This window comes from Amphiura filiformis, chromosome 8, assembly GCF_039555335.1.
Source record: "Amphiura filiformis chromosome 8, Afil_fr2py, whole genome shotgun sequence".
Lineage (NCBI taxonomy): Eukaryota > Metazoa > Echinodermata > Ophiuroidea > Amphilepidida > Amphiuridae > Amphiura > Amphiura filiformis.
Genome location: NC_092635.1, coordinates 6,021,898 through 6,048,796, shown reverse-complemented (window position 1 = coordinate 6,048,796; position 26,899 = coordinate 6,021,898). Strand labels below are relative to the sequence as shown.

General features: G+C 37.0%; 1 protein-coding gene across 1 annotated transcript; it reads right to left on the bottom strand.

Moving 5' to 3' along the window:
• Positions 1-273: 273 nt before the first annotated feature.
• Positions 274-26,551, bottom strand: LOC140158204 (b(0,+)-type amino acid transporter 1-like). Its single transcript, XM_072181329.1, has 13 exons — positions 26,275-26,551; positions 21,618-21,847; positions 8,217-8,364; positions 7,615-7,860; positions 6,712-6,837; positions 6,310-6,415; positions 5,882-5,926; positions 5,416-5,539; positions 4,381-4,484; positions 3,665-3,761; positions 2,582-2,731; positions 1,158-1,329; positions 274-699 (listed from the first exon to the last, which is right to left on the bottom strand). Exons 2-13 carry the CDS (start codon positions 21,732-21,734, stop codon positions 635-637), a joined length of 1,500 nt encoding a protein of 499 aa, XP_072037430.1. The 5' UTR covers positions 21,735-21,847; positions 26,275-26,551; the 3' UTR covers positions 274-634.
• Positions 26,552-26,899: the final 348 nt, after the last annotated feature.

Here is a 26,899-nt window from a genome sequence, read left to right as displayed (position 1 = left end):
AAGTGTATTCAGTGTTGCAGTTCATGCAATAGGGAAAAAGTAACACCCTATAACCCAGCACCGAGTTTTGGATAATCCATCCAGTTCTCCAGAAATTTGACAATTTCTTGCTTGTTTAAAATCTTATTTGTTTGAATTTGAAAGTTAAAAAACGGCACTGAGACTTGATTAGCTAAAGAGCAAACAGACTCTCATAGAATAACGAAGACTCTAATGAATGAGACAGGACTTTTATGTTCATATTGCAGCGAATGCAACCTGATCGTTGCTGCAGCAAGATTTAATCAATCCTCCCAAAAAGGGGAAATATGTGGTGATAGTTGCTTTACTTAGGCAGTTATTAACTTAGGCAGTTATTGCATTTTGGCAAACTGAGTTACATCGTTACGACTGGCAACCTTAAACACCGCTGCCCGTCGGTTCTAAAATGGCAGCGCTCACGTGAATAAAACCCGATTATTGCTACTACTTGGATTGCAAGCCGGGGTTAAGCGTACTCACTTATGCCTCCTAACAATAGCCAAAGATTAGGACACAAACTCAGCTAACAAACATTTTAGCTCGTTCATATAAATGTCAGTGTTATCGCCACTCAAATAAGAGTGTACTGTTTTATGCTGATATATTTAAATTATCATTCTGTATTGTATCCTGACGGTACCACTAGTAGAAGTTTCTGCAGAAACGCTGTTATTTTATCTGAAAGAAAACAACAATACCATGTAATACACTTTAAAGTATATTTCCTAAAATATTTAGGGAAAAAATCTCCGATACAAAAGGTCAAAATTTTCAAATGATCGTCGGCTTTTCCTCCCAGCTACATACACTTTAAGTACATATCATTAGATTTATAAATTTTACTTCGAGGACTGTTAAATATAAAAAATATAAAATATCAATTTTTAATAATTTCTCATAAAATGTGTATTATATTGCCAATTTCAAAAGGTCAAAATTATTTGATATCAGAAGGATATTCTTCGTATTCAGAATGCAATTCGATAGGTCTGAAGTTCCCTCATATCCTACCAAAAATACTGTGCAAACGTTACTATCGGATCCCTTAAAAAGGTATTAAGGTGAGACATGATTGAGAATAATAGGAAAGATTAAATTTGTATTGTAAACTTCTGATGAATATTTGCAGCACTTACCAAAAAACCTTGGCTGTATTAATTGAAATTTAACCAATGGGAAATAAAGAAGTAGTCCAGACACGATAAACAGGAATGCGTAGAGAAATTCCAATGCTGGATCTTCAAGTATTGGAGCTATCACCAAGTAACAGGATGCGATTATCATTAGTACTGGAAGAAATAGTGGAACCTGTAAAACATTATAAGAACATTATGTTTGGTTTGCGTCAATTAATGCCAGTTTCAGTTATATTATATTCGAGCTTGTTTGTGTTTTCGTTTGTTTGTTTTGTATGTCCCTACCAAAGAGAGCTAAAGAGGTTATAATATCTTTCTGCGACATACATTTTTTCTTCTTCTTCCGGTACTTTGCAAAACACCAAAAGAGTATAGACACACATTGGTTGATTTGTAGACATACATGCGCACAATATGTTCCACTTGAACGGCATAAATACAGGATAAACGTTTGTTGTTGAAGAGAATGGAGCTGGTAGGTGCAATGGCAATTACATACAGGATTAAAACATTGTTGTGGATGAGCTAACAGAAGGTGACGTCTCCAGCTCTGGCCTTGAAGAGGTCTGTAGATGGAGAGTCCACTACTTGTTGAGGGAGCGAGATCCATAGACGGATTATGTCTGGAGAGAACGAGCCCTTCATCATAGTAGTGAGGGAGTTTGGAATGTGGAAGTGTCTGTTGTTGCCTCTAGTAGGTGTTTCTAACGGCTTCGGCTGGGTTTGAGGATTGCCGAACAGCCCATTTGTGATTCCGTGCTTCATGTGGTGACTTTTGACACAGCACGTCGATGTTGGAGGTAATCCCAGTTGAGCTCATCCAGCTAGCATGGTGGTGCCACCATGCGCATGAATCAATGTGGCTATCCATTGAGTAGGTTCTAGCATCTAAGTGCCAGGCAAGTGCACTGGATGTACTGGACCGAGTGATCAGGCGTCTATCCAGTGGAGGAGGAAGGAGTACAGATCTGCTGGGCACTCCTTGTATGCATTTTGTACATCAACGATACTGCAGCATAATGGGCGTCTGTGGTTCAGGGTGGGAAAGTGCCCACAGTGACTTCATCAACTCCAATGATTTGAACAATGTTGACGAACCACTCATTTAACACAAACGGTACTCTATAACACTGCAGAATTGTACTTTGTACTGATCAGTGGCATTGCCCTCAATCTTGTACGCAACCAAGATCTGTAATTGCTGACGGTCGCCAAATCAAATTTAAATTACAGATCAAGCCTGAAAAGAGACGTCTTTCTGGCTATTGTCATTGCCGTACATTTTTTGCTGGCTGCCCAGGTTTTCATCCTGTCAAGGTCCCTGTTAAGACTAACTGCAACTGTATGCTAATGTTGTCTATTGGGCAGAGTTACGATTAGATGGATATGGTTATGATTGCGTATGAATGGAATCCTTATCTTACCTTGATAGGTCTATCCCATTCTGGATGTTTATACCTCAATACGAGAACAGCAATAAATGCCAGACCATAAATCAACCATGCAGCAAAACTAAAGTAATTGATAAGAGAATCAATACTACCGGGTATCATCAGTATGATAGTCATCGAGCCCTGCCGGGAAATAGACAAAAGATGTCATTCCATTTTGTAGTGAATTCGTGTTAAGAGTAGCATGAAAAGTTTAGGATTTCTTCTCCGTATTCTCTGGTTTAAGTTAAATATTCTAAGCTTTACATAATGGTTTACAATAGGATTAAAACTGGCTGTGTAATAATTATGCACCCTGGAGAAGGCTATTTTTTTGGTGGGGGTCAAGAATTTTTAGTAAGCCAAAAAAGGAGGGCAAGCAATTTTTGGCACACATTTACGGTCGCCTTTTAAATATACATTCTAAAAAGGCTATTGACGGTATTGAGAAACGTTCAAATATGTAACACTTCATGCTCACTATGCTCGCATTAGACCATTTATTTAAGGTCGTCTTCTTAAAGAGGTTCATTAGGTTTGTAGAAACTCATAATATACATTTCATCTTGTCAAAACCAAAAGTTATTTACTGACCTGACAGTTTCGATCATCTTGGGCAGTGTTGGGCGTTTACCATCTTCAGGGTGATGTTTTTCTAACCAACTTCTGTATACCAACAAAAGGCGCCCCATCGCCCAGAAGCGAAAAAAACAACAACAGAGAAAGTAGCTCATACTAAAGGAACCTTTACTCGACAAACAAGAAAACAATCGCTACAATGAGCTATCGCGATCCACGCCGTTCAACAAAATCATGTGATCAACGGGAAAGATGCCCAATTCCATAAGGAGGGCACCGAACACCATGAATAGAGACGAGGAGTCATTACCTTAGTCACGTATACTATCCACTTCTGGCCACTGGTGTTTCCTCTGTTGGTGAAACAGAAGGTGGATAGAAAAACATCCCTCTGAAGATGGACATCGCCAAAGATGGTCGAAAGTGTCAGTAAATAATTTTGGTTTTGGCAAGATGAAACTATGAAATTTATATTATGATTAACACCATAATTCTTACTAAGAACAGCACTGCAGGTACAGGTGTAATTCTCGAGACATGGACCATGGACATAATATTTGGCATGTGACCTTCACGAGCTGCGGCATAGCCCACTCTAGAAGTAAAATAAGAATAAATCATTTAAGTACGCCTATAAGCATTGGTCAATGAATGGCGCACTACTTTGGGACTTACCACTTACAAGAGGAAATCGCTTTAATCACTGTACAGTAGGCTTATATGATTTGCTGAAGTTCAAATGACACACTAAAGTTATAGCACTTGCAGTTTTACTTTTTCATTTAATCACAATGCACTCCCTCCTTTTCAGGTCGTGCATTATTGAGTAAAAATGAAACGGCACATGTATTTTGTATTCGTCATTTTAACTACTACAAAATCATACCTACACATAACCTTCTAATCATTCACGTTATTTCATTAGGGATGGAATCAAAACTCGACCGGTTTCGTCCGGTTGGAGCCAATTTCTATTGTAGAAAACAATGAAACGCGGTTCAACCGGTGGTAACTGCCGGTCAACCACCGGTCAAGTTTAGATTTCATCCCTTAAGAAATAAGACTAAGAAATGTTAGGTTGTAATAATTATAACATCGTCGAAGATAACTGTTTTTCGAAAGGGTTCTTAGCTGTCAAACGCTGCACATAACTTTGCATGCCAATCGGGTTGACAATATAATCATGTGCTAATTTGAATAATGCTGCTACTCACCTACAGGACGGAAGCAGATTGGCATTTGAAGCACCAAAGACAGAAAACACAACTGCAACCTGAACTATCCATGCAAATGTACCTAGAGTTTTCTGTGCAAATGTCTGAATACAATATAAAATACAAAACAAATGATTTCCATATTCAACAGCTCAAAACCAAAGCGCAACCGCAATATGACAGGGAGAGTTTTGAATATAGGGTACAGTTTAACATCTTTATATTAAAGCAATAATGTTTGTTTTCACTGAATACATTATCCCCTTTTAATTTCGAGCCAAAATGAGGTATAACGAAGAAAATTGCGATTCATTCCAACGCCTACAATGCGTGTACTACGCTCGCCGATCGTATTACATGTAACTGCACGGAGCATCGCGCTCGACGTGTGTACATACAAGCTGACATCCACGGTACATGTTAGCAAGGACTCGATCGTTGAACTCTGAATATAACCGGGTCGACCCGGTTTTAATACAAAAAGTTAAATTTTACAGTTAATAAAGCACTTCAGGCATAGTTTTTTATGTGGTATTTTAGTAAACCACTGGGCATTATAATTATGCAAAAAGTAGAAATCCGAGTAAAATTGAGGTCGTCGCTGTGAAGCAAATCACACATATGGCTTTAACAGTTACATTTTTTCGCAAGAAACAGCATTTGTTTTCAATACAAATAAGCCAGTTGACGAATTTACATCGTTTACTTAGGGATGAAGTCAAAACCGCACAGTTGTTTGATGGCATGTAAAACTACGTCATTTTAAAGAAAAAGTGAACACTGATGGCGCTATTTATCTTAAATCTTGGCATCTTTACAAGGTGTAGACACTGGTATAGTGGCATTAAAACAATAGAAAACCTTTTTTTTATCATGAAATGTAAGGAATAAGTTATATTATTTGGCAAAATGATCACATCAAACAACCGTGACCGCCGTTCAACCGGCGGTCGAGTTTTGATTTCATCCCTTTATAAGCATTTTTATCGTTGCTGACCATTTATATAGGCCTACTTATACTCTGTGATGACTTACGAATGCGACTCCATCAGATAAAAGCAGTTCTTCCGGAGACAAAACGGCGAAGTAGGCGATATTTGTCAACACGTAAACAACAGTGACTAAAGGTATGCCAATAATGATCGACAATGGTAGGTTCCTGAAAATTATATACCCAATAGTATCGAATTAGAATGCACAGTAACCAATGAGGTAGAAGCAAAGAGTACCGACTCCGCCATGTGTTTGTGTATCGTTCATGGAAGGCAATTGAGTAGTGTACATCCGGATTATTTCGCTATAGGCCCAACAAACTTCGATTTGAAGTGCGTCATAGGCGTATTGTCTATAGAAGATACCATCACCGATATTGAAAACGGTGCCCTCGCTGTTTAACTCACGATAGCTATAAGCTGGTACAGGTTTACAAAAAACAGGTGTCTCAAAAAATCTCTAGGATGGGAAGGATGTGTGTCCATTCAAACTTGTCATTATCTCTTACCTTTTGAAACTGGTTAATTCTTCGGTTACGTTGTACAAATTATTCCTGTATGTAAATTAATACATGAATAAAATATTAGCATACTAATGAAAATAACAACAAATCAAGATGTAAATAAAGATTAAACATGGTAAACATTAGTTGTTAAAAATCTGGATTTAAAAAGTGTTTTTAAAGTGATTTACAATTGAACTGTTTCTGGTAGAATAGGTCTGGAGCCTAATCGTTTGGCGTTCATAAATGAGGATGCACAAGCAGAAGTTTGGTACTCGGAGGTGTTAACGAATTAATGTTATTACCCCCACATACATTATGCCCACCATCGTACTCATCAGTGTCATTGTCATCATCATCATCATTGATTCTTTGTATTATGAATCACCAGTATTGTTTAATTAAACATTTTCTTTTATTTAAGTTACTATTACCATCCTTCATACGCCCACAGCCCCTGGTAGAAAGCCAGTGCATACGCTGATACGCTGCTTGAAGACCCAATGAAAGACGTTTTGGGCTTCAAATACTGCGTGTTTCCTTGACAGGGGGAAATATGGTTTAAAAGATTATGTAAGATTAGACCATTATAGGTAAATGTTTCATATTTCTAATACATATCTTTGTGTGATGTTTATTTGTATTTTTGGTTGTGACGGCCGTGACGCAGTTAAATAACAGACAGTGTATGTAGATGGATGCACACAAAGTCACGAAGTGAAGGTTTACTTTAGATATTGTTTTACGTTGCAATGTTCAGTATACTATAAACGTAAATAGTCACTTGGTATATATATAATTATGAATCCTGTTTTCATTATAAAGATACGTCTTACCTTTGAATATTTCAATAAAGCCGACGACTATGATGATAGCTAACGCTATTAGTTTAGCAAATGTGAAGAAATTGGTGATAAATGTCGATAGGCGGACACTATAACAATTGACGGCAGTGAGAAACACTAAAACATCATAAAAAGAAACAAACAAAATTAGTCACTGTATCCTAAACTTTCCTTAGAATGACATTATTAACCGTATTGACATATTTGGAAACTATCATATTCTAAAACAATATCGTAGAATTTCGAGGTCCATTCCCGCATAGTTACATCAAAAACTGACAAACAACAAAATACGGGGAAAAAACCCAAGATTAAGGCGGAATGTTGATATTATTACAATTTACCATTATAGCCCTTATATAGCCATTTATATGTACCAACGGATGTTAAATATGGACGAATGGCAATATGTCTCTATGCTGAGAATATGAATCGTATAGATAAAATCAAATGTGAGAGTAAGGGCTATTCATATTCACATTTCGACAGCTCAGTGCCAGAAGTGGGTAAATGCAATAGCTGCCATGTGTAGCTGCCATGTGTAGATGAGTACAATATACTCTGTGTAAATTCACAGGGCAGCTATTACACTTACCCGCTTCTGGCACTGAGCAGTCGATTTATGGTAGAACATGCAACATAATTCCAACCCACAATTTTAGAAAATCACAATTAGTGCTTGCTACTTGCTGTAGACACCTTGTGCAGTGTTTGCACAGAGTGGCCATACTAAAAACATTTTCTCGCAAAATGATATTCTGATCGCAAATTGCGATCAATAGTTTAAAAGCAAATTTCCACATTGCATACAACAATATACGGTGCACACTGAACTGACATTTTTTGAGCTTGAATACTAGTAGTACGGTACATGGTTTTGAACATGTTACTCACCGGTTATACATATTGCTATCAACTTAACGACAATATCTGGAGCACCACAAGAAGTTCCTTCGTAAAAAGGTTGCACAATATATTCAGCACATGCCAAAATAACTACAGCAAGCGCTGGCTTAAGAATGAAGTTAGATACCCAGGAAAACATAAATGCAACCATGCCTCCGTAGGTGTCCAAAAAGTAGCTGTATTCCCCACCAGATTTGGGGATCATAGTACCAAGTTCGGCATAACAAAGCGCCCCTGTTGTGGAAAAAAATAGAAACTAGACATAACTGTTGTCTAAGTCCACGAACATATCCGTGGCGTGACCCCTGAATGACCTTTGACCCCAAAATCTCTGAACACCCCATATAAAGTTACATTGGCTAATGTCGATAATATGTTATTTGCAGAAGAATTGGATCGATTGAGCACATATTTATTGGTCGAGCTATGCGTTTTAAAATATTGGACGAGTACGTCTCGTCCAATATTTTAAAACTCGTAGCAGACCATTATAACATCCAACTTTATCATTATTATGTTTTTGTTTTATAGTGTGTATACAAAACTATACATGTCTTTTGTTTCAGTTTCAGGGTTTTTTCTGTACTTACCGCACATTGATATGAGTCCACATAGAACCCAAATGACAAGGCTCATACCAACACTCTCAGTGTTTTCAAAAATACCTTTTGGTGAAATAAAAATTCCAGAGCCGATCATACTTCCTACAACTAGAGAAACACCGCTCACCAAACCAAGCTGCAAAGAAAACAGAAAAGCAATAAAATATCAAGCAAATGTCTGGCTACTTTTAAAAATCATTGTACTAAACTAAGTTTTGTCCTAAATATATATTGTTTACTGTTGCTGTGGGAGAGCAATTACGTGCCACATGTGAAAATATTGGATCCAAAACATAATAATGATAAATTTGGATGCTTTACGCTCAATACTTGCGTCTCGTCCAATATTTTAAAACTCATAGCTCAACCAATAAATATGGGCTCAATCGATCCAATTTTATATCATTGTCTGGAGCTTAGTGACCCAATCACATATGGTTGATCCTTCATTGTATCACCATTTGCTCAATGAAGATTATTTGCCCGACCTACCCCAGTTCGCAAACATTTAAGGCATTTCCAGCTTTGCCATGGTTCTTCAGCTTCTAGTGGAACATTCTGCTACAGACATACTCCATTGTTGATGTTTGAATTCCAGCAAAGGTATCATTCCACATATCCTGACGAGCTGCTGTAAGTGTGGTTTTGTACCAGCCGAAAAGATCGCCTTGGTGGAGGAACATGGTCGAACAAGTGGGTGCCTTTGGCCTGTCCTCTAATGTTTCATCAGACTCTCTCCGGATATTCAGGGGGCAAAGCCAGCTAATAGATACAGAGCTTCCCCAAGCAGCACAAGCATATTCTGCAACAGAGAAGCTAAGAGCTAAGGCAGTGGTTCGTACTGTGTGATCTATCCTGGACCGGGTTGTTTTCTGTTTTCCTTTGGAGTTTTCCCTTTCTGACCCCAGATTTCTTGGGGTCGCTGCCGTGTTTCTGGATGAGAGACCATATCTTTTTGCTGCTGTTGGCCATGTCTGTGGATTCCACAAGGGTCTGCCATGATTTGCGGTGTATTGCAGAGATGGCTGCCATTATCTATTCACCAAGGGTCAGATTGCAACATATATTGGTGTTCCTCATTGAGGCTTGCCGTTGATTTCTCAAATCAGACATTGCACTATCGAGGTTCTCCAATTACCCTTTTCCAGTCAGCTTTTCGTTAGTTGAGCCTGCGAAGAAATGGTATTTGAGTAGGAGTATTACTGCCTTGGTATTGAATCCCATACACTCTTCCTTCATAGTCCAGCGATGTCTAAAATGGACATGGTGATGTCAGGATTGAATCCCCTCTTCATCGACTACTGATATTACGTTGCTTGGCATGCATCCTTTCCTACAGCTTCACCCACCTGGGCCGGTTTGTCTATCCACACTGTGTATATGGCTGTTGAAGTCACCTAATATCACCTATGATTTAACTGAAGGGTCTTTGAAGAGCTACTCTGCGGGTTATGTAAGTTGAAGGTCATATCAGGAGATTTAATCAGTATTTATAATATTATATTTCTTATAATTGGCTCCTTCCTTTCGTTGATGGCGTTTTGGCTCGGCGAAAAACTCAGTGGCGTAGCTAGGGGTTGTGGCGCCCAGGGCTAAGGATGTATAATGCGCCCCCCCAAACAACTCTTGAACCAATTACGCGTGGAGCGCGCGAAAATTTGCACAAATAGGGCCTATCACTCATTAATTTTGGTTATAATGATCTTGAATATCCAAATGATTTTGTCCTGAAATGCGAGTGAAGCGCGCGAAAAATTCGACTTTCATCGTTTGGAGGGGGAATCGATGCTAAAGTGGTCAATTCGGCGCCCACTTAAGGGTGGCGCCCAGGGCACGTGCCCCCTCTGCCCCCTGTCGATACGCTACTGGAATAACTGAAAACGAAGCGAAGTTTTTAATTATATTTTCACAGTATTCGAAGTTAATGTGCTAGGTAATTGTACGGACTATAACCAAGATTTGGTACGTATGTAGTAAATGTAGAAGTTTTACATTATTTTAACGTTTATACACTGATGAACTTATGTTAATTTGTTTTTATGCATATGTAACTATTATAACAGCCGTTAATAATGTTAAAACATTATTTATCTTAAATCTTAATTATAAAATATATGTTGATAGCGCCCTCAACTTTGGCAGAGATTATACAGTTTATATAACTCAAATTACCGCACGAAAACAGAATGGAAAATTAAAAAGGGGGGTGTATGTTAGTGTGAAAGCTGTTAGTATTGTCAGGTCTAGAATTGATATTTAAATAATCACATCAAACAACTGAGCTAGTGAGAATTTTGATGTCATTGTTGTACGTGCTCTCGAATGATAAATAAATAAATAGATTAATGAATGAATGAATGAATGAATGAATGAATAAATGAATGAATGAATGAATGAATGAATGAATGAATGAATGAATGAATGAATGAATGAATGAATGAATTAATTAATTAGTTAATTTAAAAAAAAATAAGACAAAAACTAAGGCATGTTTGAAAATGGGCTTTCCATGAATCTTTGTAGCCTTTATCTCTTATTTTGGGAGACAGTGAGGATCTATATTCAGAAACAGGGAACCAGCTGCCAAATCATTGGAAGCAAACTCCTTACAAATCTGTCGTTTATGGGTATAGGCTATGCATGGCTTGAGCCTGTGGTGCTCAAGATCCAAAGTTAGAGTAAGATTATACTCCCTGCCAAGAAGGACGTATCTATTTGACCCCGCAAGAAAACCTCAGTTGAACCCATCTCGCTCAGTCAGTGTTGCCGATGCCTTATTCGCCGTCGAAGTGATGATGTAACATGATTAATTACCATAGCAATAGATTAATAAAATTTTTGAATAGATCGCCCTGCACTACAACGTTCACTTATGCATTGAACCATAGATGTCAAAGAACAGAGATAAAGACCTAGATCGTAATTCTATAGGATACTCATTTCTTGCTGATCATTCGCATCTGTAAGATTAGTATCTTTGAAAAGAGCGGTATTGTATTCAATCTATAATTACAGACTAAAGTCGTGTTCACACGGTCGGACATAAGTCACTTATTACCGGTAATACGTCACTTATGTCCGACCGTGTGAACACGACTATACACATGTGATAAGTGCAACCTGCTTGTAGTTCAGGGCGATCTATCCAAATATTGTATTTATCTATAATTGCTATGGTAATTAATCCGATTATTACATCACTTCGAAGGCGAATAAGCAGTGACACAAGCACAAAGGCGGGACGAATCAACAATTGACCTCCTAGTCTGCACAGAAATGTTCATTTATAACGTTCATTTATGTTCATGTATAGTCAACAGAGAAACACTTCATTGATACCCATCCAATACCTATTGATGCATAGCGGCCATTCTATATTTATAACATTGATGTGAACTGAGATGAAAACAAATAAACTTGAACTTGAACTAGACAAATGAACTTGAACTTGAATAGCCAGACGGTAAACATAGACACAATTCAGTTGTTTCAACAGTGATAAAAACGAATAATCTGTGAATACTATTTTGATGCTTGATTACCTGATAAAAATTGTGACAATATTAAATGTTATGCTAATTGCTGCTAAGGAATTTACATGTGACAATAAGGTTATTATGATATCGAGATCCCATGTTTTTTCCCGGTGACATTACATGTACGGGATGTTGAAAAGTGTAACTTTTTTAAACATCATTTTTGAAAATTGTGATTATTTTTGACCAAAACAAAAGGATTTTGAAAAGTGATAACTTTGGTAGAGTAGTAAAAAGATACCTCTATTCTATGTTTTATTTTATTTTTATGTTTTATCTATATTTATTATTCGGACTAGCGAACCGTCGGACTAGAGAACCCGATATTTGGACTAGCGAACCTTTTTCAGAATTCGGACTAGCGAATGGTAAATTACGTGTTCAGACTAACGAACCTTTCAGACTAGGGAACCTTCGGACTAGGGAGCCTTCGGACTAGAGAACCCGATATTTGGACTAGCGAACCTTTTCAGAATTCGGACTAGCGAATGCTAAATTACGTGTTCAGACTAACGAACCTTTCAGACTAGGGAACCTTCGGACTAGGGAGCCTTCGGACTAGAGAACCCGATATTTGGACTAGCGAACCTTTTTCAGAATTCGGACTAGCGAATGGTAAATTACGTGTTCGGACTAACGAACCTTTCAGACTAGGGAACCTTCGGACTAGGGAGCCTTCGGACTAGAGAACCCGATATTTGGACTAGCGAACCTTTTTCAGAATTCGGACTAGCGAATGGTAAATTACGTGTTCGGTCTAGCGAACCTTCGGACTAAGGAGCCTTCGGACTAGGGAGCCTTCGGACTAGAGAGTTGTCACCCTCATCACAATAGATGACAATAATAAAAATCACACCCGAAAGTATGTGAAGCAGAGGACGAGGTAACGCTTACCATTGCCTCAGATTTTCAATGGACTTAGGATCTTGTTTTAAAGTTAGCATGTATTCATTCTCTTTTGATATGAGAGTCACAAAGGCGCTAAATTCTTTATTTTCAACTATGAAATGGAAATGAAAACAAAAATGAATTAGCGGCTGAACAGCTGGCATTGCCACATTTGATGTGATTCCAAAGAACATATTGTTTACATTCGCCGTCGAAGTGATGGTGTAACATGATTAACTACCATAGCATTAGATGAATACAATTTTTGAATATATTGCCCTGCACTACAAGCAGATTGCACTCATCACCTGTGTATGTCTCTAATCATACATTGAATACAATACCGCTCTTTTTAAAGATGCTAAACTTACAGGTGCGAGTTATCAGCATTTCTTTGACATCTATGGTTCAATGCAAAGGTACCGCGTGAACGCTGTAGTAGCTTGTAGTGCAGGGCTATTATATTAAAAAATTGTATTCATCTATACGCCGTAGAAGTGACGTAGCAATACCATAGCAATATTAGATGAACACAATTTTGACTATACCGCCCTGCACTACAACGTTTACGCGGCACACCGTCGACGTCCTATACGATAAATATAAATTTAATACTCCGTTGGTGAGCGACGGGCGAGTGGTAGTGAGCGACAGGCGAGTGGTATTTCACTGAACGCAAGAAAAGGAGTTCTATCTGATTGGCTAGCAATCGATCGCTTAGGTCGCTCAGTAGTCAACTACAAACTCATGCATTCAATTCGATTGAAATCGATTATTCTATTATTGACGAAGATAAAGAGCGTGATAGTGTGTCAATAATGTACATTGTATTGCACCTGGCTTTACCAGCATTCCTTTATAAAATAATTTTCTCAAAGAGTTGAATATTATCAAAATTTTTACCCAGGATTTCAAATTTTTACCCGCAAATTGCAGTTAAACATATCCACAGCAAAATACCGGTCCTCACTAATTAGTACATTTAATTTCCAGTTAGTACATTTAAACGAAACCTGTGATTTACGTGACAACAAATAAAATTTTCTTACAATAGAAATATCATATGGGATACTGATATGGTAGGCCGCAACCGCCACAACGTGGAGCTGCTACGCGTAGCTGACTTTTTGTTCCGTGGAGCCAAATTGACCAATCATGTTAGAGTTTTTCATTACTCGGAGGTAAAACTGACCAATCAAGTACGACTTACTCCAGAGGATGTTTAAAGACATTCCCACAACCCAATGGGGTTTCTGACCTTGTATGTCTGGCTTTTGTACACATATGGTACAGTTGATCATGCCTTGCATTGGAATTGTGTGCAAATATCTGGTGTTTTCATCCTATTATTTAACATTCATAACATCGAGACTTAGGAATAAAATTAATGCAGTGGGACAATATGAATGTTTCCTGTAAGAAAATCAAATATCAGTCCTAAGTCTCAACTATTAGCTCGTTGGCTGCAGTTTTAAAATGACCATTTTGTGTGTGTGGCAATGGGGACTTTGCCTTTAAAATTAGGTTATATTGATCAAATTTCCCAATCATAGTGCATTGTAGGAATGCCTTTAAGCCTCCTCTGGACTTACTCATTACGTGAAGCGAATTTAGTCATTAAGAATTTGCCAGACGAGCTTCACGTATAGTTGCAAGATATCCTCGGTCACGATAGTTATGATTCAAAAAGTAATTTATGAAAAGTACGAACCGACTTATTATTAAGATGGACATGCACTCACAAGAAACTCATACAGTATTGTACACAACTATATAGCTAGGCAGAGTGGTGGTAAACCATGCACACAATTCAGGCCGATTTGTACATCTTGCGCGGCGTGGCCTGCGGAATTCGACCTTCAGCAAACCAGTTCGGATTTACTTTATATACTAGTAGTAGGCCATACATACTGTAGTTACGGTACTGCCCGTTTTCCTATACACAATACTCAGTGCGCTCACCATTGACGCGTGACCTAGTGTATGTTAGAAGTATTATGCCATTGCCTATATGACGTCACTGTGTAAAAAATAACCAGTCAATATTTAAAGTATTCTCTGAAATTCTAGAAAATATAGTTTTGTAACATTTCCTAAATTTTAGCTAATTTAGGTGTTTGGAAATATTGGTACTTTTGTGTTTTAGGAAGGATATGTAAACGACAGATAACACCAAAAAATATGAACAAATTATTTCTAAACCGTGTTAAGTCTGCAAACCATTATGCTTCTCATTTTCAAGAACGCTGGTTAACAATAAGCAGACTATTGTCTCATTTCGTAAACAAAAGCCCAGACAGTATTGTTACCTTGCGTTCGCTTTATAATCATTCACCCAACTGAAACTATAATACCAGCTCATTGTTCATTGCACAGGTAAAACAGACACAAGTGCAGTGTGTATTTAACCAGAGAAGATCTGATGTAACATAGTTGAGCTGTTTTCATTGAGTGTTATCTTGGTTTAATAGCTTTTAATGGGGTTTAAGTCCTTCAAAGGTCGTGGTGAATTCTACTGTAGACATGACTGCATCATGATTATTTTAAAGTCAACAACATTCAACAATATGATCACCGTGATAGTATGACAGTATCAGTACCGTGGGTGTCAGTGATCCTGGCCTGACACAGTAGACAAACAAACAAACACGCCACACACATGGCACATGCATGCAAGGTAACATTGACTATACACTAATCAAACAATGGTATTGATCCTGTACAACTGTTTGTGGTTTATTTACATTCGATTCATTTAAAATCCACATAGTAAACATTAATTTTGGCAAGAGTTTTTCTCTCTGGAACGATGATGCATCAACTGGCTCCGCGTAATGAAAAGATCTAACATGATTGGTCAATTTAGCTCCGCGAAGCGAAAAGTAAGCTACGCGTAGCAGCTCCACGTTGTGGCGGTTACGGCCAGCCATATACTGATCATGCGAAAATCGTAAAACATAGAATAGAAACAGTGTGGCCGGCTCTCAAAATCTCAAATTGTATGCATAGCCTGAGTCGCACGGCCTATCTCAAACAAAATAGCTCAAAATCACCATGCGTAGTTGTTGAAAAACGTGAGGATTTATCGTACTACCACGGCAATTTTTAACACGAAGATATAGGGATGTCGACGGTGTGCGCGGTACCGATGCATTGATCCATAGATGTCAACGAAAGGCTGATCACTCGCACCTGTAAGATATCCGTCGTTTTATCTTTTCAGTTTCTGTTTCCGTAACCGTAATAGTTTTTGTAAGTCATTGTTATTCTGAAGTGGTAGTCTCCCAGGTGTGGCCAATCTTTTATTCTAGCCTTTTGTTAGTTACTGAAAATTTGAAGCTCGTGAATTTCAGTTTTCGTTTTGGTAAGTTATATAGATTTTTTACATAAAACCTTGAGATGTGCGGTTGGGTGCTAATCTAGACAAAAGAAGAGTCAAAATTTTACGGTCCTAAATTCGCGGTAAATTGTACGGCTTCAATTGACTTGTGTTTGGTGTATATGGACTTACGCCTAGACGTAAGTGGCTCGTAAAAATTGTCTTGCATTGAAATATATACTAACCATTTGCCAAGTTATAAGCAAAAGTCTTTCATATTGGCGATGAAACGAGCGTCTAAAATAGTCAAATATCTCCCAATGAGGCGCGTTCAAGTGGTGATTTGGTAATCATGTTTTATATTGAAATACAATACAAAAGGATTGCATTGGAGCAAAGATAATGTATTCTATTCATTCGTATCACTGGCAAGCTAATCTGATAATTGGTTGGGTCTATATGCAAGGCTCGGGTTTATTTTAAATGTTTATTTTTGCAGAGCTTATTTTCAGTCATGGATCATACTGATAAATTTCGCAAGGGACGGAGAGGGAGGGAGGGAGGAGAGAGGAAATACTTGAGACTGAACAAGTGAGAGTGGGAGGGTGAGGAAGAAAGAGAGGAGAGGAGAGACTGAAAGACTAGAAAGAGAAGAACTCGAGAGGAGAGAGTAGGGACTGGGGAGGGAGGTGGGAGACTGATCATGGGGGGGCAAGAGGAAGCAAAATAGGGAGATAGACATTGATGGAAGGGCGACACTGTGGCCATGCACACGTGCTTTGGGGTTCGACAGGCTCATAAGCGGACCTTTTGTGATTTTAGGGCTTATTTGCAACGTTTTTACAGAAAAAAGTGGACTTTGTCATTCGGATTGGCATGCATTTTGTCAAAGTAATATAGATTTACCAATGTTAAAGACGAGAGGGTGCTAGGCCATTAAAAACACTGGTGTTAACATAATCTGTTCTCTCCCGATTTTATTGACATAAGCAATCACCTCTTTTGAAAGAAACGGTGTCAGATCCCCAGAAAATTTCAAATGAATTTAATGAATATTTTGTTAACATCGGACCTAAATTAGCTTCCAAGATTACAACAAATGGCAAGAAGTACTATGATTATTTAAAGAGCCCATTAAGCAGTAGCATGTACATGAAACCAATTGTTAATGAAGACGTTATAAAAATAATACATAAATTTAATCAAAACAAGAGTGCTGGTCACGATACTATTGGTAATTACGTGGTAAAAAGGATTGCAAAGGAAATATCGATTCCGTTAACTATCATATTCAACCTGTCTATTACTGCTGGTGTAGTACCAAATGAGTTAAAGATCGCAAAGGTAATTCCCATTTATAAGAAAGAAAATCCAGAAGTTTTCTCCAACTATCGTCCAGTTTCTGTCCTGCCATGCTTTTCAAAAATACTTGAAAGGCTTGTATTCAACAGATGCATACATTACATTGATAAATATGAAATTCTAAATGATAAGCAATTTGGCTTTAGATCTAAACATTCTACCTATATGGCTATCTTGGAATTTATTGACAAAATTAGTAATGCTGTCGAAAACAATGAGACAACTGTTGGGATTTTCTTAGATTTGTCGAAAGCCTTTGACATATTTATACATTAATGCTTATGTCATTTCAATGATGATATATTCATTGTGGTGACATAAACATTATTTAAATCATGTTTGTTTATATTATGTCTTAGGGGATGATCACTTCTGGCCTTCATGGCCTTTTGATCATCTCCTCCATGTCATTTTACTCGTCTTTGCGTGTTTTTTTTATATATTCTTGCTTGTTGTTTAATGTTGTTGTTAATGTAGATGATGTGGAAAATAAAGACTTATTATTATTTATTATTATTATCGACCATAGTATTTTATTACATAAACTGGAACATTATGGTTTTAGAGGAAACGTTTTAAAATGGTTTAAAGATTACTTACATAATAGAAAACAGTATGTGTATTACAATTCTTGTAAATCTGAATATAAAGATATAATATGTGGAGTACCTCAAGGCTCCATCCTAGGCCCATTATTGTTCATTTTGTATGTTAATGATATCATAAATACTTCCACCATTCTAAAATTTGTCTTGTTTGCCGATGATACTACTATAACTTATTCACATAAGGACATTGTGTCCAAATACGATCTTATCAACAATGAATTAAAAGAAGTTAATAATTGGTTTAAGGCTAATAAGCTATCAGTGAATGCAAGCAAGACTAATTATATGGTGCTTGGTACAAATCACAAAACATCACGCGTATTGTACAATGTTACTAATAATATTATTTTAGATAATGTAATCCTGGAAAGGTTGAATAAGACCAAATTTCTTGGAGTGACAATTGATGAGAATCTAACTTGGAAATTTCATATTACCAACATCTCAAAGAATATATCTAGAGGTGTTGGTGTAATAAACCAACTGAAACATTTTGTTCCCGAGCGAATAATGTATTCACTATATTGTACTTTAATACTTCCTTACATAAACTACGGTATCTTAGCATGGGGAAATACTTGTCAAAAATATTTGGAAAAGATTTTCAAACTTCAAAAAAAAAGCCCTTAGAATGATATCGAATAGTCACTTTTTAAGTCACTCAGCTCCTATTTTCAAGAATTACAATTTGCTTAATGTTTATGATAGTTATGATCTCGAACTAAGCACTTTCATGTACAAGTATAATACCAATATGTTACCAAAGGCCTTCAATAGTTATTTCGTTGAGCAGAGGAATCACCTCAGGTATCACACAAGAAACGCTGAAGATTACAAGATCTGTCTTACAAAAACAGAGTTTGCTAACAAAACAATAAGAACCGCCGGGCCAAGAAAATGGCATTCGATCGACAGATGCGCCAAAATGGCTACATCAGTAAAACTCTTTAGATCCCAAATTAAAACAAACCTTATGGAAATGTACACTTAATACCTCTTAGTTTTGATTTACTTAGTTTTATTTTTCTCCCTTTTAAAACAAAAAATCGATTAAAATTAACCGATCTCTTAGCTTCTATACTATATTCACAAAATGTCAGCTTTCTTTTGCGATATACGTGAGCATATGTTATGAAATCCTAATTTGTCTTACACTTATATTCTGCATGTTCTTTATTCATCATTTTTTTCCTGCTTTAGTTCGTTCTACATGAATGTATGAAAGAGGGTGGGGGGGGTGTTTGTATGTATGTAATTGTATTTTATTAGACAAATTAAGAAACGTAGGCTAAGGTTAAGGGGGTGCTTGTTCAGGCCTTTTTGGCCTTCTGAGCATCTCCTCATTCAAATGTGTTGTTTAGCTGTTATTGTATTGTTGTATTTTGAATGAAATAAAGACTGATTGATTGAATAAGCTGATTGGTACTTCAGAGTTAACAATGAAGTCAGATTACAGTAACTTACTGAATCCCTTGCGTTTTCGTATCTGAACAAAAGACTTACGGAAACTGAAAAGATAAAAAGACCCTAAGTATCTTTGAAAAGAGCGGTATTGTATTCAATCTATGTTTGCTGACATACACAGGTGATAAGTGCAATCTGCTTGTAGTGCAGGGCGGTCTATTCAAATATTGTATTCATCTATTGCTATGGTAGTTAATCCGATTATGATGTTACTTCTACGGCGTATTGCTACGGTAATCCGATTATCACATCACTTCGACGGCGAATAGTGTAACATTGTAAATTGAGGGTGCAGTAATTCATTGGCAAGCTCCTACAAAGTCATATTCAGAATCAATTCAGCATCGAAGTGGTTACGTAATTCTCTTGGTTACCGGATCACGCTACTTTGGTATGCCTTCGAGTGCCATATACTTTATGTGGTGATCATTTCGATCGTGGTTCATTACTCTAGCGCGTGATCCCGTTGACATAGTAACATTACGTAACTTCGATACTGAATTAGGCCCTATAGGTTAATAAATGCGTATCCAATGCACGAGCCCCGCATAGGAGTGCATTGGACACATCAACATTTCAGCGCAAATAATTTATCAATTTCAGCTATTTTTTGGTAACAAACAAAATACTAAAAATATCGGAAGATGTGACTAATATCAATGCACCCACTTTCAAGGAAAATGAATACATCCCGCAAGACGCGAGCGCACAGTGCGAAACTGCGCGCGAGTGCGATTATACATTATGCATTCCACGTATTTTCGAAGAGCTTTTTGATTGGCTGTGGTTGTAAGAGCGTACGGAAAAAAAGACATGCACTCTTTTATCCATGGTTCATACATACACGCTATGTAACAGCGCGCGTGATTGGTCGAGAGCCGGGCATAAACAGCGTTTATGCCCGGTGTCCCGGATGTTAGATCGCCGGGTAGGAAAAGTGCAGGAAAATCGTGCATTTTAGTAACTTTTTTGTTATTATTTTGATGAAATAAGAATCACAAAATGTTCTGGTATGTATGAACGGGGTTCATTCATATATTTTCATGACTAAACGGTTGTTTATGCCCTCGGGCCGCAAGCGGCCCCTCGGGCATAAACAACCGTTTAGTCATGAAAATATATTAATGAACCCCTAAATTATAAAAAAAGTTAAAGAAAATGAGTCGGTTTCTCTTCAACTTAGATTCTACATTTGAACGACGGAACACTTTTGGCGTTAACAACAGCAGAATATCACGCCTTGATTGATTGATTGATTGATTGATTGATTGATTGATTGATTGATTGATTTTGGCTCCATACAAAACAGAGCAATGTGAAAATAGGAAATACATAAATATATATTATTACAATTTTTAAATGCATTACACTAGACAAAGACAAAGAAAAAGATATATAAAGTGATTTGAAATTTGGGTGAAAATCGGGCTTTTTTATGATTTTTTTTGAAAATTCAGCATTTTTTGACCATTTTTGGTGCAAATTTCTTGAAGTTGGTCGAAATTCAAAAAATGAAAAACGGTGCCTAGATATTTTGTCTAGTTTTTAAAAATTAATACGTAATAAAGTTGCACGAAAAAAAAGTAGGCCACAAAAACGTTTTTTGGTTTTTTTGTCCAAAAATGAGCATTTTGGCCCAAATTTGACCTCACAGATGAACTTATCAAGTCTTTGCCATTCTAAATATGTATACTTTTATATACTTTAGACCAACAACTTAGCAGTTATGAGGCCCGAAAGTTTCCATAATTCCAGGGTTCAGACCATCCTTAACTGACTGTCAAAATCATGCATGATTACAGATCGAGAACATTCAAATGTGTCATATATAGGTACATGTATAAAGACTGCATCAATATACAAATCATTTCATACAAATCTTCCTACCTGCATTATTCATTAGTGATTGATTACATGACAACTATTTCAACAGATTGGCTTATATATCACACTAAAGACTGCACAAAACGTAACGCAGCTGTTATAAATACGTCTCCCTATAGCTTCAGAACTAATAATTATTTTCACAATATTTCAACATAGAAAGAAGGTCGAATTATTTATGCGCATTTTGATACACCATTTGTCCAATTTCATTCAATATTAACATCAGAACACAGCACAGCAGTATTTAAAAAAAAATACCCTAATTTAAAAGTTGCAGCTATTCGTATTAATTAGTATTCGAATTGTATTAATTAGTCTGACCTACCTCACGTTTGAGATGGAGTTCTTTGCCATTCTGTTCTTTTATATTCTTTATCGTTTTCTTTCCATCGACATTGTCATGGTCCCTTCTCTTGCTTATATTTGTCATGTTTGTGTCCATCTTCAACAACAATACAACACGATATCGATTTGTGTGTAACTCGACAGAAAGGGCAGCCGGCAGGCCAAGCTAAATTTGTTCAGTATCCTTCAGGCAAGTTAAAACCTTTCGAACTGTAATGATAAAATTGGTCACGGAACATTATACTTGATTCATTTTACCTTGACAGTCGCGGGGGGTCCTTTCGAACGTTCCAATGAGTCAAATAGGGCCTAAAATTACGCTATAGTGAACACGATAATGCGATTGATACGAATAATGGCAGATTTGGAACCTCGGAAACGGTCTGAGAAGAAAGGCTAATTTTGATTAATTAGGTTATGTTGTTATGTGCAACTCATTACTGATATGTTTCTGAAAATTATTAAATTGCTTTATTTTTGTTCAAATAATTCAAAAACAATGTCATAGCTCGCAAAAATACCTTGAAGACTACTGGCAGCTCGTACACCAGATACCATGCGCAGTGATCGATCATAAAGTACGGGGGAATATTTAGTTCAGTTCAGTTAAAAGTTACGAAGAAAATCACACGGAAAGTCATAATCATATTCACTATTATTATCCGGTATAATGGCAAATCATAAGACAAATAAGTACCAGGGGCGGATTTAGGGGGGGCGCAGCCGGCGCGCGCCCCCTCTATTTTTGACTAGCAAAGGGCACCGGTAACTTAAAAATACAAAAATTGTAAGAAATTAAAAAAAAAGGAACCAATTCGGCCATGAACAGCAAACAATGGGCCAAAACCGTTGAGTTTTCGAGGGGGTAACCCCCTTTAACACATTTTTTTCGTCGTCGACCAAAAGGCGCCCCCTTTATCAAAAATTCCTGGATCCGATCCTGAGTACTAGTCATAGATGAAGGCGAAAAGTTCAAAGTGATTCATAGATTTTGTTAGAATTGGTAGGTAATGTTTATGGTATTGGAAAATTGAAATAGTATCAAATGAGGAGCTAGTTGCCGTGAAAAAGGAGTGGTTCTTCACGTTTTGATATACAATTTGGTCTTTGTCTTCCCCGGGGACCCTGTGTACTTCCCAAAGGTCATGTGCCATCTTATACTGAACGGGCTATAGTATACCACGACTCTGTCACCATCACCATCTGTATTTGCTTTAACCAACACATCTGAACAACCAAAAATCACATTTTAATCAAATAACCTTTATTTTGTAGCCGGGATTTATAGAGTATAATCATGGGTAATTACGTAAGATAACAGAGCTGTGACGATGGAGGTAGAACTTTTTGAATGACCCTCGTATGAGCCACCTGATAGTGTCCCCTCCACTTAAACAGCAATCATCGCAACAGTATCATAAATTATTCCTACTTATGATGAGGTTAATAGGAATATCCCTTTTTGGACACCCTTTTCAAACTTTCTGAACAAATTTCTCAATGACCGGCCTTTTGCTTTTATCAGTTATAGGGTCACCAGTTTAGTGCGGACATTTTTTTTGACATTTTAGAGGAATTTGTGGAAAAGATCTTGAAGTACTGCATGGAATATGCTGAACTGGGAAAATAATGAAGTCTTGCCGTCCTAGTTATTGTGCTTATTTCACCTTTGGTGAACTTTGTAACTAAAAAAAGATTATCCCGTGGTACTAATCATAACCACGATAACAGTTAGATTAAATCATAAACATGATAAATGGTGTAATGCTTCCCAGATTTATGAGCTTTTAAGGCACGATATGAACTGATTTGAATACTTGTTATCTGGGATATGACGGTAAAAGTTATGTAATGACTTGAATTTAACAAGAACCATCAAGTATGTTAGCTTCACGCTGAAAAATGCACAAAATATATAAATCTTCTCAATTCATGTTAACATTGCTCAAATTTTAAATGAAAAACGCGGGCCTTTTCTCTTATCTAATCATAACAAGTTTTATATCTACAGAAACCTGAAAGTATGACTATTCATGTTCTATTCATGGACAAATAAAGAGCGACATGCTGATTGGCTGTGTACGTTGAAACGTGCGAGCCCCTCTGAATCATGCGACAATTTGGCTACCTTCCCACCCGAGCCTTCCCATTGAAAACCACTGACAGATTAAGAATCTTTAATGAAAAAACGTGGGTTTTTCGTAATCACAGAAATGTTTGAAGGTATTTTTATTTTCAAATAGGCTTTTAACTTTCATATCCTGAGCGTGGAGCATAAGTCTTTTGCACCGTAAACATACACTAACCAAAGACAGAACAGCCGGTAGGAAATCAACAGCTGAATGGTCGTGTATAATAAGTGTAATTAGGCAGATGCGCGAAAGTTAACACGTTTTATGGTTCAGTGAACAGATTGAAATGAATGTTGCAGATTATAAAATGTATTTTGATATAAATTATAAAATAATAAGTACTCATTCATGTGAGATGGATTCACGGCATCTCTTACGCATATAGTTAATCAAGCTGGTTGCGCGCATATATCCGCATGTGTTAAAAAGTCCTTGAAGGCGGTGTTGTCTTTAAAGGGGCATTTCGTGATCCACAGCCTCATCCCGCACTTTTCTCAATACTGTCTACATAATGTTTATGTAAGATATGTTTCTTGCAGATTAATTAGTTTAGCAAAAATATCGTCAAATTTAACACGTTCTATACACCAGAACGAAATTACAACACAGTAGCCTATGGAGCAGTCATGATGTAGTCATGTCTACAGTAGAATTCATCTCGACCTTTGCAGGACTTAAACCCCATTAAAAGCTATTAAACCAAGATAACACTCATTGAAACAGCTCATCGGATCTTCTCTGGTTGTGCACATGTGTCTGTTTTATATGTGCGGTATCGCTATGAGGTGCTATAATACAGCTTCAGTTGGGTAACTAATTATAAAGGAAACGCAAGGAAACAATGGTATGTGGACCTTTGTTCACGAAATGAGACAATGGCCTGCTTTTTGTTAACCAGCATTCTTGAAAATGAGCAACATAATGATTGTTGACTTAACACGGTTTGGAAATAATTTCTTCATATTTTTGGTGTTATTTGTCGTTTACATATCCTTCCTAAAACACAAAAGTGCGACTATTTCTAAACACCTAAATTAGCTAAACATTTAGGACATGTTACAAAACTATATTTTCTAGAATTTCCTAGAATAGTTTAAATGTAGCTTGTACCGTTTTTGTGGCATCCTTCAGAACGGAGCGGTCCGTTACCAATATAGCTCAATATTTTCGGTCAAATCTCCATTCAATTAACACGGGGAGTTGGCTAGCTATGAGCTAGCTATGCTTTGCCCTCACTCATATTCTACGAAAGTGCGACTATTTCTGAACATCTAACCTAGCTGTAATTTTAGGTCATGTTAGAAATATATTTGCTAGAAGTTTGGAGAATAGTTTAAATATTGGCCGGTTATTTTTCACACAGTGATGTTAACTAGGCAAATGCAATATACTTCTAACATACACTATTTGTAAAGGTCGCGCGTCAATGGTGAGAGCACTGTGTATTGTGTATAGGAAAACGGACAATAACTGCAGTATGTGTAATAAACATAATCATACATGAATCGCTACTGAAGAAAAATAGGAATCAACTAAAATTTTGGGAATAAGCCTTTTTTACGTGGATATCAACTGGAAAAAAGAGATGCTAGGATCACGAAATACTCCTTTAATAACGGTCACCCGATAGAAATGTTTTTCTTAAATGTTTGAACCATTCAAGGAATAATAAATGTAATGACGGCATTAGGTTCCAGCAAAAGAGATTGAACCAAAAAGGAACGGGTTAAATAAATGAACACAAGCTGTATCATTAAATTACAATGAAAAAACGTGCAAAAGCAAATGCATGAAATTTCATAAATGACTATATTTCTCACTGAACCAACAAATGTGTGAAAACTAACTCATGAACATCTTAGATTAAGTTATTTAAACAAAAAAGAATCATTTCTTTGCTTTAAGTGAAAAAGGTTTCAAACAAAAAGAGATGCATAAAAAACCTATAAAGAAACATACCAGTTTTATATGACCAGCATTTATATATGGTGCATTCTGGATCACAGATTCCTCAATGCGCATTACAATAAGTAAAAGAAGTTTATAATCACAAGTTACATCAAGTTACAATGAATTAAATAGTTAAATATGTATAAAAATATAACAAATACATGTACCTTATCAAGCATAATAAAACTACATTTTAAAAGTCAGAACAGCTGTGAAATACAATAACAATGGCGTAGCGTCATAGGGGCACGGTGGGCACTTGCCCCCAATCAATCTGAAATTTGAGAAAAACAAATAGGAAAATTGCCGAAAATGGTCTCTGTGTACCCTCCCCCCACAACAGACCCGGTCTCCCTATCAAGGTCGGTGCCCCCCCCCCTCCATGATGACCCACGCTACGCCACTGTACAATATATTTAATGCAGACTTAAAATATAATTAATGCATAACTAATCAGTCTCTGCTCCAATTTATATATAAAACAATTATGTATTTGGGTGGACTTGTGAACCCTGTATATTTACAAAATAATTATAGGAAGCATTATAATCTTACCGTTCATTTTAGTATTGTCTTCCCAACTTCAAGGAATCTACGGTATCAATATACTAGGTTATATCAAAATACGACTGCTTTGGTTGATTCGGAGCCCCGGAGTCCGTCAATAAAAATAAAAACGAGCCTTTGACCCGTGTTATCATCTGTATCATCGTCAATGTTCATTTTATGTTCTTTTTGGGCGAGAAGCGTACGCGCTTTTCGCTCTTTCGTCTGAGTTTTGACCTACTTTTTATTCACAGTGTTGCAGAAAATATTCGTGCTGTATACACACGGGAAACCACAGAAGCGATAATGTACATTGAAATTTGTAATTATTACTTTGATATTACTTATTTTGATATTTAAAGAGTGCGATAAAGCCATCTTAGGCAGCAATGTGTTTGTTTTAAGAGAAATAAATGTTGTATATAGAACTACAATGAACTAGAATTAATCGTATGCAATTGTTTACCATGATTGCCAGTTGGGCTGCAGGTACATAAACAAATTAATTTACCATGCCCAGGTGATGTGCGGCACGAATTTACTTAATTCGGGAATTTGCCTTGGTCGGCCGTGTAATTGAATGCGATTATTTTGAAATTCTTAAACGCTTAAAATATCACAAACAAGTAGGCTG